The 12,622-nt window shown below is 54.5% G+C and overlaps 1 protein-coding gene across 1 annotated transcript in view; it reads right to left on the bottom strand.

The window, feature by feature from the left end:
• Nucleotides 1-12,622, bottom strand: part of WNT3 (Wnt family member 3) — a 55,601-nt gene that overhangs the window by 10,638 nt on the left and 32,341 nt on the right. The window contains exon 2 of the mRNA XM_019980672.2: nucleotides 352-593. Coding sequence (XP_019836231.1) covers nucleotides 352-593 — 242 coding nt within the window. The remainder of the gene's footprint in view (nucleotides 1-351; nucleotides 594-12,622) is intronic.

The following is a 12,622-nucleotide window of genomic DNA, read 5'->3' as shown; positions in this document are numbered from 1 at the left end:
ATAGCACTTAACACAGCACTGGGAAAACGTCACAGAAGTCCACATCAAAGCCTGAGGCCATCCGCTGTGCCAGCCAGGAGGGAAGAACACCCACAGCCTCCTAGCCCGCCTTAGGATCTCAGGATCTCTAGGCTGCTCAGCACCCCCGGAAGCGCCTGAGAAGGTGTGGCAGCCACAGTGACAACCTGGGTCAGGCCAGAGAGGGACCTGGCCCACTTTGTGTGGAGGTGACCAGCTTTTCTGTCCTCCCCTGGGGACCCTGGGCTCAGAGCTGAGGCACCCTGATATGGAAGAACGCCTGTGTCCTGAGCCACACACACCCCCACCTCCTATCCTGCCCAGAGACAGTACCTTTGTCGAGGACGGGCCCGAAGATGGCCAGGCTGTCGTCGATGGTGGTGCAGTTCCAGCGGCGGCCCCGAAACTGGTGCTGGCACTCCTGGATGCCCAGCTTCACGCCCTCGGCCACGCTGGGCATGATTTCGATGTAATTGCGGCAGAAGCGCAGCTGCTTGGGGACCAGGCCTGGGATGGAGCCGCAGAGTAGGGGCTGTGAGCCCAGGGATGTGTACTGCTGGCCCAGTGCCAGGGACCTGCGGGCAGACAGAGGGTAGTGGCACTGTAGGCACCAAGCACATGGTCCATCGTGGGCATCGTTTCTTCTTGTGAGCACTCAGGGGAGGTGGAGCCGCTGAGGGCCCATGAGGCTGAACCCCTAGTCCTGAGAAACCTGGTGTCTGAATGTGCTGCCTTTGGGCAGCAGGTTTCCAAAGGTGGATCAGTGGTTAAGAATCTGCCTTCCAGTGCAGGGCATGTGGGTTCAATCCCTGGTCAGGGAACTAAGATCCCACATGCCGAGGAGCAACTAAGCCCACTCACTGCAACTACTGAGCCCGTGTGCCTCAACTAGAGAACCCACGTGCGGCAAACTACACAGTCCACACACACTGGAGACTGTGCGCCACAACCAAGACCCAACACAGCCAAATAAATAAAAATTAATGAATGAACGAACGCGCTGCCTTTGACCTTAGCTGTGCACTGTCTCTTGAAGTGCAGAGCACTGATCTAAGGCAGTCAGCCCTCTGCTGTGGGCATTTCCAGCTTTCAGGGGCACCAGCAGGCAGTGCAATGCTATAAAAAGGACCCTGGATGGAAAGATGGTATTAGGGGCCCAGGTCAAGTCCCTCCCAGGCTCTGGGCCAATTTCCCTGACAGGGAAGGGGTCAGGCTGGGAGTTTTGGTTTCTAGGGCCACATGGGAGATTACCAGTGATCCATGGGAAAGAAACAAAATCTACAGAAAGGAAGATGGCAGGAGCTGGCTTGACCCCCATCACATTTCAGGGAAAGCAAAAAGTAGAGAAGTGTCGGTCCCAGCAGGGAGCTTGTGCATGCACACACACAAGCACACACACATGCACACACATGCATATACACACACATGCATACATAGACACATATGCACACATACATGCAGGCACACACATGTGCCACTCATGGCCATGCTCCGCAGCCTCTTCTGAGGACGATGCCCACCTAGCCCAAAGCCTCCCAGCATCTCTCCCCAGGTCCTCTGTCCTTTGTCCACCAGGGCCTCCATGTCCATCTTTGCAGCTCCCTAGAAGTTTCCAGAGCTCCGTCTCTTCTCTGACCAGAGACTGAAGCTTGGCTTTGTTTCATGAAAGTTTAGCTCAGGGTGAGGAGGGAGAAGACCTCAGATCATAGCCCCCAATCCAACACAAATAACCTTGATCAAATCACGTCCCTCTGCTGCTGCTGCTGCTGCTGCTGCTGCTAAGTCGCTTCAGTTGTGTCCGACTCTGTGTGACCCCAGAGACTGTCCCACTATTCAATCAATAGTCTGTCAACCTCTTGGGTTTTATAAAGAGTGAACAGGGGGAAAGGAATAAAAGGGAAGAAAAGAAAGACAAAAAAAATAAGAAGAGTGAATGGGGGAAAAGGTCTTGTGGGAGCTGGAGGAGGAGGAGGAACAAGAGATTAAAATACTGGAAAACCAAGGGGCTCCTCCTCCACTCTCCTCCCCAGCACAGAACAGTAGGAATGACATTTTGTGAGAGAAGCTGAGAAAATGATCCGTGGGTCTCAGTAGACTTCAAGGCCAATTTCAATCAGTCCTGTCTGTGATCAGGGCCAGCATGAGCTGGAACAGGGTAGGCATCAGGACCCACCTCCTCTCTCCCTGTATACAGCACTGACCAAGGCTCTGGTCTGGCAGTGGCCTCCATCAAGTCCCCAGGACGAAATGAAGATGAGGCCTTGGGAGGAAGGTGCAGAAGACCCGAGAGGCAGATCAGGGAAAAGCACACAAGAGTTTTCTGGACTAGACACAGGGATGAACCAAATGTCTGCCACTTAACAGTTCTAATCATACACTCGTGACGGGCACCATGGAGGGGCATGGTGCCCTCCACCTGGAGCTGGCTCTGGGCTCCATTATCAGAGAGACAGTCAGGCCCTCATTTTTCCACTGGGGAGGGATGGGGGACCCAGGTCTGGGAGTCTGGATGGTAACATTTATGAGAAATTTCCAGGTCTTGAATGCCAAACCCTTTCAAGGAGAAGGAGGGATATGCTGCAGGCCTGACTTCCCCCTGAGATTAGCTAATTAGAGGAGAATTCTGTGCCCCACACAGGCCAAGCCTCTTCCTCGGATCTGCGTCATTTAGTCCTTGTAACAACCCTAGGACCTAGGAGGGTTGTTACAGCAGCTCGTTTCCCATGGCTTAGCCGGACAGGTGGAGTAACCAACCCAGACCACGGAGCTTCTAAGGGATGGCTCCCTGGAACCCGTTCACCTGACTCCAGAGCACATGGGGCATGTACCACCCTCCTCTGGGCAGTGCCTGCCTGGGCCCTGCAGGGTGGGGGTGGCTGGAGGCCTGGCCCGTCTGCACCCTGGGTCTCCAGACTGAACCCAGGTGATAGGGTGGGTCGGCCCAGAGCCCCACGATGGGCACCAGGACACACACAGCATCTGCTGGGTCGCCCTCCCTGCCCCTGCCATTTACAGTTAGAAACTGGTTATTGTGACAATAATCATAATCAATATATATTGTGTGTTTAGTCATGTCCGACTTTTTGCAACCCCATGGATTGTAGCCCATCAGGCTCCTCTGTCCATGGGATTTCCCAGCCAAGAATACTGGAGTGGGTAGCCATTTCCTCCTCCAGGGAGGTCTTCCCGACCCAGGGATCAAACCTGCATATGCTGCATTAGCAAGCAACGACAGACCCTCTAAAGGAATATGGTGATTCTTTGCTCCCTCCTTATACCCTGGTCTGGCCCCTAACTGTCCCAGAGCATCATGGGGAGAGAGACCTGGCACCCACTGCCCAAACTCCATGTCCCTTCCTTTGGCCAGAGCCTTCCCCAGCCTCCCACCGCAGGCGCCTCCATCCATGCCTGTCCCCGGAAGGGTGGACTGGCCTTGCGGACCTTATGCTGTCCTTCAACCTGGCTTCCTGGCCCCAGTGCAACCTGCAACCTGGGCAGGCCTGTGGCACGACCACCTCTGGCACCAGGGAGTTCTGTCCCATGTCGTGCCCCACCCCCACCCCCATTTACTGGTCTTCTCACACCAGGGCCCCAAGGCTCCAGACTCCCTTTGCCCAGAGGAATGAAGGGAGGACCTGAGGGGCACTCAAGGACCCTTCCTTCACCCCTCCTCCACCCCCCCATTCCTTGCCTCCTTTCTCATCCTCTTCCCATACCTGTTGGCGCTTCCACAGGCTGGCGCACCCTCAAGCTAAGCTGGTTCAAAATAAGAACCTATAAGAGGTGCCTTTAGAGAGCACAAAGCCCATTATACAGATGAGAAAACAGAGGCCCACAGAGAGAAGTGGCTTGTCCAAGGCAAAGCTGGACCCACGAAGCCAGGTGAGGCTGGCTGCGCTGCAGGAAAGGGCGCCAGGGTGTGGGGAAGCCCTGCTGGCTCCTCATTTCCACTCAGCGAGGATGCTCCTCATCCCAGCGTTCTCAGGGGCTCTCTGCTCCCTGATTGCACCAATCTCCCCTACCCGCCTGGATCCCCAGCAGGCCTGCCCAGCCCAGCAGCATGCCCGAGCCCCACGCCCTGGCAGGGCTTGGCTGGCCGCAAAGGCCAGAGCTGCCCCACAAACATCTCTCAGAAGGGGATGCCATGGTGTGGTGCCCTGTGCTCCCCTGAGGGCACCCGCCCTTGCTTGTGAATTCTTCCTCCCAGACAGCTGCCGTTTCCCCTCCAGCAAGCAGACTTCCTCTTTCCCCTGCAGTCATGTGTAGCACTAGAGATCACAACCACCATCACTTATTTAGCACTTCTATGCCAGGCACTTCACAGATACTATGTCGCTTAATCCTCAGCAACAGCTCTGTGACATGGCTGCTGTCATCTTGGTTTTACAGATGAGGAAACAGAGGCAGAGAAGTTGGGCAACCGTAGATTTTGTCTGACTCCAGGATGGATGGCCTCAGAGAGCACGCCCCCACCTCGGAGATATGAGTTCTTTACCCTCCTCCCACCAAACCCTGTCTCCTTCCTGCTTTCCATGTCCAATCCATTGAATATCTGGAGCCAGGCTGCCTGCATTCAAATCCAGCTCTGCTGTTCCCAAGCTGCCAATCTCAAGTGGTTTATTAACCCCTCGTTTCTCACTTTCTTCATCTAGAAGATACACGTGATGGGAGAGATGAAGGACATAAAGCTCCTGGCATATACGAAGCCCTCTAGTCGTGATGGCTGTGGTGGTTACTGTGTGTTTAGGGCCGTCCCCAGCACTTTGTCCCCTGGTATGTCATCAACCTCATTCCTGAGCCCTCCCATCCCTGACTTGACAGAACACACCAGAACTTCCAGAGCCCCTTCCCATCCATCACTGGGAAGGATGCTTCAGGCCAGAGCAAAGCTGGCCCCTCTCCAAGCAGCTCAGTCCTTACCAGAGTGGCCAAACAGACATCTGTGGTCTGGCCGAGTGTGAAAGAGAACCCAGAGGGCAAGGGCAGAGGGATCTTTCCAGGATGCTCCATTCAGGGATTTCAGCTCAGAAATGGACATCCTGCCAGTAATGAGCCAGGGCCTCTGGGGATGGGGGTTTAGCTCTACGGGCTGGCGCTGGGGCCAATGAGGCTGTGGCCGTGGGACTGATCTACAGGATGGCTGCCCTCCCCCAAACACGCCTTGACACCTGGCCCGAGCCTCCTGCCCACACACGCTCATGTCTGAGATTCCACCCACCACAGATGCATTAACTTGCATTGACTCACAGCTCCTTGTCCCCAACAGTGAAGTGCATGTTCCCCGGGCGGAGGTCACACTGTGAGCCTCAATCTCCATTCTTCATACCAAAGTGCAAGCGGCCTGAAGCGGATGTGTCTGGCAGCCACCCACCCGGAGCACCTCTCCACTGCCCAAGCCCGGCAAGCATCTCACCCAGCCTTCAACCTCCAATTCCTGGGTTGCCTCCGTTCTGAAGACTCTTGTGGGCTCCCAGACCGAAGTAACCTCTCCTCCCTCTCTTTTTTCTACCTTACTCAGGCCTTCTAATCTCAAAGGGCTGAAATGATGTGTTTCCATTTCCATGGCTGTGCTGGTGTGAGTTCCCTGAGGACGGAGATGCACACACACACACACACACACACGAACACAAGCACACTTGGCCTACGAAAGGGCCAGCCGGGCCCATGACAAACACTCGCTGATTCTCCAGGCGAGGAATTAGAGAACTCCTTCCCGAAGGGCCTGATCCCCTCCCGCCATTTTGCAGCCCCTCAGCCCCTTTCCCCAGGCTGCCAAGCATCCGGAGGTTCCACCTACACACAGGACAAGACTCCTCGGTTCCGCTGAGGAAGTTCCTCCATTTAGGACCTGAGACTATGGCTAGGCTCCCAAGAGAGGTGGGGACCCGCCTGGCATCGGCAGCTGGTGAGGGGGAGGGCAGAGGGCCCTGCCAGGCCTTCCCAGCTGGGCAGGGCTATTTATACCAACTCCTGCCTGGCCCGGCCCTAGGGCCCTGCCACCCTCCCCTACAGACAGCTCACCCTCCACCCCAACCACCCACCGCCCAGCTGGGCTGAGGACAGACACAGGCAGCCAGGCGGATGGGGTGGCAGGTGCCAGCGGGTGACAGGCGGCTCCTGAGGCCTCGGGGTTGACCTCTCAGGATGAAAGACTTTCTCCAAACCAGCCGGGCTTCAATGCCACGTGTGGTCTCATCAGACTCCCACCCTCACCAAGCCATTCACCAACCCGCGGCACCTCTGTCTCCAGAAGCTGGAGGTGGGTCTGCCTGGTGAGCACAGGGCTGCCCGGTGCTGACCCGGCTGAGGTGGACGGCATATAGTGTGAGGCCCCCAAGGGCCCCGTGACGGTGGTCCTGTGGACCCACAGACTCTGTGGTCCACCCAGCACTGCCCTGCCCTGCAGGGACCACGTGCCGTGGTGACGGGGGCACACCATGCTGTCCCCCACCCTGCTTCCCTTAATGGGCCATGTGAGTTGGGGTCCCTCACCCAACCAGGTGGCCTCCCTTGCAATCAAACTTACCTACATTTTTTACCTTAGACCCTTCTAACATTGTAGTATTCGATAGATTAAAGAGGCCTCAGGAGTCATCTAGTTTAGGGTGTTTTTTGTTAGCTATTTTTTTCCAAATATACACCCCCCTTGCCTCTCCCAAGTACACAAAACAGATAAAAAGAGGGACTGTTCCTCCAAAAGCTAAATGTAGAATCATCATGCATGCGCGCTCAGTCACGTCCAACTCTATGACCCCATGGACTGTAACTCGCCAGGCTCCTGTGTCCATGAGAGTCTCCAGACAAGAATACTGTAGTGGGTTACCATTTCCTTCTCCAGGGAATCTTTCCAACCCAGGGATCAAATTTGGATTCCCTGCATTGGCAGGAGGATTCTTTACTGCTGAGCCACCTGAGAAGCTCCTATGACCCGGCAATTCCACTCCAAGGTAGGGCCACCCAAGGCGGATGGGTCACAGTGGAGAGTTCTGACAAAGCGTGGTCCACTGGAGAAGAGAACGGCAGACCACTTCAGTATTCTTGCCTTGAGAACCCCATGAACAGTATGAAAAGGTATAGACCCAGGAGAACTGAAAGCAGGGATTCAACCGGATATGTGTTCACCAGTGTTCATGGCAGCACTATTTACAGAAGCCAAAAGGTGGAAATAACCCAGTGTCCATTAGCAGATGAATGGATAACAAAATGTGGCAAATCCATACAATGGAATATTATTCAGCCACAAACAGGAAAGACGTTCTGATACATGCTGCAACATACATGAACCTTGGCAACGTTATACCAAGTGAAATAAGCCAGACACAGGACAGATATAGTATGATTCCATTTACATGAGGTACCAAGAATAGGCAATTTCATAGTGACCAAAAGTAGATTAGAGGCAGCTGGGGGCTGGGAGGGGGAGGATACAGCTTCTGTTTGGGATGATGAAAAGTTCTGGAAACAGCGGTGATGGTTGGACAACACTGCAAACATAACTTGATCCCACTGTACTGTACACTTAAAACGATTAAATTGAAAAAAGGAGGGGGGTAGGGACCCACAGGCCCACCCCTTCACCTTCCCCTCACTCCCCATCTATGGCCATTCTGCAGGATGCAATCTGAGAACCACTGGTCTAGTCTGCTGCTGCTGCTGCTGCTGATTGCTTCAGTCATGTCCAACTCTGCGTGACCCCACAGACGGCAGCCCACCAGGCTCCCCCGTCCCTGGGATTCTCCAGGCAAGAACACTGGAGTGGGTTGCCATTTCCTTCTCCAATGCATGAAAGTGAAAAGTGAAAGTGAAGTCTAATCACTTCCTTTTCTGGATGGGAAGACTGAGACCCAGAGAGAATTTGTTGTTTTCCCAGGTCATGCAGCCACATATGGGCAGGGCTGTGGAAGGCAGGTCCAAGGGTGTACCCCAGGAAGAGGATCCAGGGTCCCTGCTTAGGCTCTCCAGTCTTGGGGTGGGCTCCGTGGCCGAGTCTCCTGGAGTCATGCCTTTCTTGGAGTCTTGGCCCGCCCCCTCAGCTTTTTCAATGGCAAGGACTACCTGTCTCTGCTGGCCCCAGATAGGGCACCCTAAGATTCCGACCCAAAGAATCAGTGCCTCTTCAGCTGACTGGCATGGGTTCTGGGAGGAAGTGGGGGAGATGGAACAAGGCGGGAGCCAGAACACCTCCTTTGTGGTCCTTTGCTCTCTCCTCCAGCATGACCACCATATTTCTGGAAACCCTACAATGGCCCAGAGCTTGGTGGTCCACCTGCTGGTTCCAGGACAGATGCCCTTCCTGTTTCTGGGTCCAGAGGGGCCCAACTCTGGCCTGGGGAAAGATGGGAACTTCCAGAAGGGGAAGGAAAGTCTTGAAAATGGGTAGAAAGAAAAGAGTCAAGCATTGGCCTTGGAACAAGGCCACTACCTTTCTACTTAGCTCAAGAGGCCACTCAGGGCCGGTGGACATCACGAGGGGAACGTGACAAACTCAGGGACACAGGTACCCTGTGGGTGGGGCAGGGCAGGGGCAGGGACCTAGTAGACCCAGGTGCACCCAACTCCTGGAACTTCCAAAGAGCTTAAACACGAGTGGCACGGGCCGCTTACCCTGGTGCTTTGGCAGGGAGCTCGTGACAAAGCGAGAGGAGGGACCTAGGTCGAGAGTCACATCTACTACTTTTTTCTACCTATCCGCTCAGCCTCCCTAGAGCACACTTGGGCTGCATGGGTGCTAAGCACAGCTCTATGCCCTCCCGACCCAACCCTGAACCTATCTCAGGGCGAGCCAAGGAGAGGGAGTTGCTTCAGAGTCCAAGGGGCTCACATGGCCCATAGAGCAGACCTAGATACCCCAGTGGTCGCCTTTCATCAGGATCTACCTGAACCTTGCCCATCAGCAGCTGATTCATTCGCTCAGTAGGCATGAATGGGTCCTATGGTTCTCACCAAAAGTTGATTTGGGTGGCTTCAGGGTCAGCCTTATTTATACCCAGGAAGGGAAAGGTGAAGGTAGAAAGGGTCCACACGCTGAGCTGGGACCCAGGGTCCAGAGAGGAGTCAGTGAAGAAGCAACTGCAAGAGCCTGGGAGCTGGAAGGCCCAGGGCTCCTGCTGCTTTCCCATCTTGATTCAGCCCCAGCCATCCAGCCTGGAGCCCTGTGAGCAATAAGCACGCGGAGCGCACTGAGGTGCCTGCCCTTAGGAAAGTAGGTTAAAGTCTTCCCTTGGTAAACAAATTCATTTCCTGCCTATTCACTCAAAACACGTTTAAGTGATGATTGAACTGGGGAGAGTGCCAAGCACTGGAAACATGGAGATGAACTATGCCACAAACCACGGGGCACCCAGACCAGGAGGCATGTGTCAATTACAGACCAACAAGCATTTCTGTGGCACCTACTAGGTCTGGGTGCCGTGTGTGCCATGAACAAGTGACAGAGGGTCCCCAGGCACCTGTAGCTTACCACCCAAGTAACCCTCATGCCAGAGAGCATATGGTAAGAGCAGGGGCATCCTGGAAGAGAGCAGGTCCCAGGGAGTGGCGACCAAGAAGGCCCGATGAAGGAGCAGGCACTGAGCTGGTAAAGGATGGCTGGGCTCCCTTGGGGGGTGGGGGAGGGCTGGGGTGCCAGGGAAGAGCTCCAGACAAGAGGTGGGAGACAGAACAGCAGTGGGTCCACTCCAGCTAGAGTCCAGGGACCGTACAAAGGAGCAGAAGAGGGGAAGGGGGCCCTGAGTGCCAAGTTTTACTCCGGGGACCTGTGCAGCCATTGAAAGTTCCTGAGCTGTGATTTGGAGTGTTAATCTGTTAGACATCATCTGGAGAATGGAACAGCAACCTACTCCAGTATTCCTGCCTGGAGAACCCCATGGACAGAGGAGCCTGATGGGCTACAGTCCAGGGGGTCACAAAGAGTCAGACAAGACTGAGTAACTAAGCATAGACATCATCAAACTGCGGAATGAGGCTAGGGGGTGGATACCAAGAGACCGAAGGCTGGGAAAGGAGTGGGGGGAGGGACTGGGGGGACAGTTTATGCTAAAGAGAGTCTCAGGCCTGTCTGTGCATTATGACTGCACCCCCCAGAACATGGTATCCAGTCCCATCGTTTCATGGTGAATAGATGGGGAAACAATGGAAACAGTGACAGACTTTATTTTCTTGGGCTCCAAAATCACTGCAGATGGTGACTGCAGTCATGGAATTAAAAGATGCTTGCTCCTTGGAAGAAAAGCTATGACCAACCTAGACAGCATATTAAAAAGCAGAGACATTACTTTGCTGACAAAGGTCCATCTAGTCAAAGCTATGGTTTTTCCAGTAGTCATGTAAGGATGTGAGAGTTGGACTATAAAGAAAGCTGAGCACCAAAGAACTGATGCTTTTGAACTGTAGTGTTGGAAAAAACTCTTGAGAGTCCCTTGGACTGCAAGGAGATCAAACCAGTCAATCCTAAAGGAAATTAGTCTTGAATATTCATTGGAAGGACTGATGTTGAAGCTGAAGCTCCAATACTTTGGCCACCTGATGCAAAGAGCTGACTCATTGGAAAATACCCTGATGCTGGGAAAGATTGAGGGCAGGAGGAAAAGGGGACGACAGAGGGCGAGATGGTTGGATTGCATCACCAACTTGAGGGACATTGAGCAAACTCCAGGAGTTGGTGATGGGCAGAGAAGCCTGGAGTGCTGCAGTCCATGGGGTCACAAAGAATCAGACACAACTGAGCGACTGAACTGAACCTTGGAACAGGTTTCATGGGTCTGGGGTGAGCCTATTTGAGCTGGACCCCAAGCACTTCCCATCTAGGTTAGCGGGGCCTGTGGCTGTGGGTCTCTGGACAGTGGCCTTAGGAGCAGAGGAAGCAGTGAGCAAGGATGGGTCACATGGAGACAATGGGAAGGAGGAAAGGATGACCAAGATTTTGAGCCAAGATGATCAGAAAGATTGAGATACTGTCAACAAAGAAAAGGAATGTAAGAGGTTAAGTAGTTTGGGGAAAAAGACAGAGGAAGTTTGTGGGACTGGTGAGACCTGCAGGCTCCCTGGTCCAGACAGTGTTGGAGAAGCAGAGCTGAGCCCAAGAGAAAGGCGGAGACTAGACGTTCAGATCTGGGGAATCCGTCCTACAGCTAATGATGCTTGAGGCCTCGCCTCCCCCAGGGGGCACCAGGAAAAAGAGTGAGACAGTGGGGGAATCTCATCGTAGGGGTGTTGGATGCCACGAGCCAAAGGAGTAGGGCACAAGGATGGGGGTGGGGACCTCACTCCAGGGGCACTAGAACTTCAGGCCAAGAGGTGGGGAGGGCCTTCCGGAAACCAGCCGGAGGCAGGTGGGCCGGGCTAGGCTCAGCCAACGTTGGCACCCAGTGCCCAGGTCTGCTCTGCTTCCTGGTTTCCTGATCAGGAGAGAGGAGATGCGAAGCCAGTAGACTTGGACAGAGTGAGTCACCCTACCCTTCCTTCTTTCCTCTGCTCCTTCCCTGGGCCACTTTCGTCCCCGCCCTCCTCCCTGGGTGAGCACGTGGATGCATTCTAAGCCTCCAGTCCAGACCTGTGTCCTCCTGGGGGTGTGTGTGTGGGGGGTGGGGCGGTCCCTCTCTGCGCCCACAGTGGGACTTCCCAACCTGACCCCCACCTGGGAGCTCGTCTCTCTCGCCCTGGGACCCACAATCTGGGTCTCTCCTTCAGGTGGTCGTGGCTGAAATCTGGGCCTTTGGACTTTGGTCAGCCCTGTCTGGATCTGTCACTGTACTGTGTGACCAAGGTCACCATCAGTGTGGCAGGAACCAGAAGGTGGTGGCCTGGGATGAATGGTGGCAATGGGTAACAAGACCCAGGTCTCTTGCATTGCAGGCAGATTCTTTACTGTCTGAGCCACCAGGGAAGCCCAACAAGACCCACACATCTCCCTAAAAATGGAACCAAAGTAAAAAGCTATTCCCTCCTGCTGGCAGCAGCCCTGAGGATGGTTTGGATGTCTCTCTGCATCTCCCTCTCCCTCCCTAAAATCTCAGGGCTCCTGAAATACAATTCAGGGCTCTACTGGCCAAGCAGCCCCCTGGACATTCTGTGAGTGCCTCTGATGACCCCCTCAGCTCCCCAACTTCTAGAAGCCACCTTTCAGGACCAAGTGGGCACCTCAGACCACCTGAGAGCCCAGAGGGGCCACAGCTCTGGGCAGCAGTGGGAGGGAGAGAAAGATGGGGAGGGGGTGGGACATGCAAAGCCAAGGGTCTCGCAGAGTTGCCAGTAGAGGGAGGGGTGAGCCCTGTGGGCTGTTTCTTTGGGAAGAGGAGGGAGGGGAGGCAGAGGGGTGCGGAGGGTGGGGCAGGGCCGGCTGGAATGTTACAGCTTCTGTTCTCCAAAGCAGCTCCCAGAGTGCCTGGCCTGAGGCTCCTGGCTGATCTGATAAGATGTGACAAGGCGGCCTGAAAAATGTTGAAACCTGTAAAATGTTGAAACCTGTTTTTTGCTGTGTTGTGAGCATGGGGTGTTTTTTTTTTTTTTCTCCTTCTCAATTTCATAGGAAAGTGGAGTTGATCGGAATGGAGAACGGGAGGGGGTAGGAGAGAGGGATTGTACCCTTCAGGCAAACCGAGGAGTG

The sequence above is a fragment of the Bos indicus genome, chromosome 19 (assembly GCF_029378745.1).
Source record: "Bos indicus isolate NIAB-ARS_2022 breed Sahiwal x Tharparkar chromosome 19, NIAB-ARS_B.indTharparkar_mat_pri_1.0, whole genome shotgun sequence".
NCBI lineage: Eukaryota > Metazoa > Chordata > Mammalia > Artiodactyla > Bovidae > Bos > Bos indicus.
This window is presented reverse-complemented; position numbering and strand designations above follow the sequence as displayed.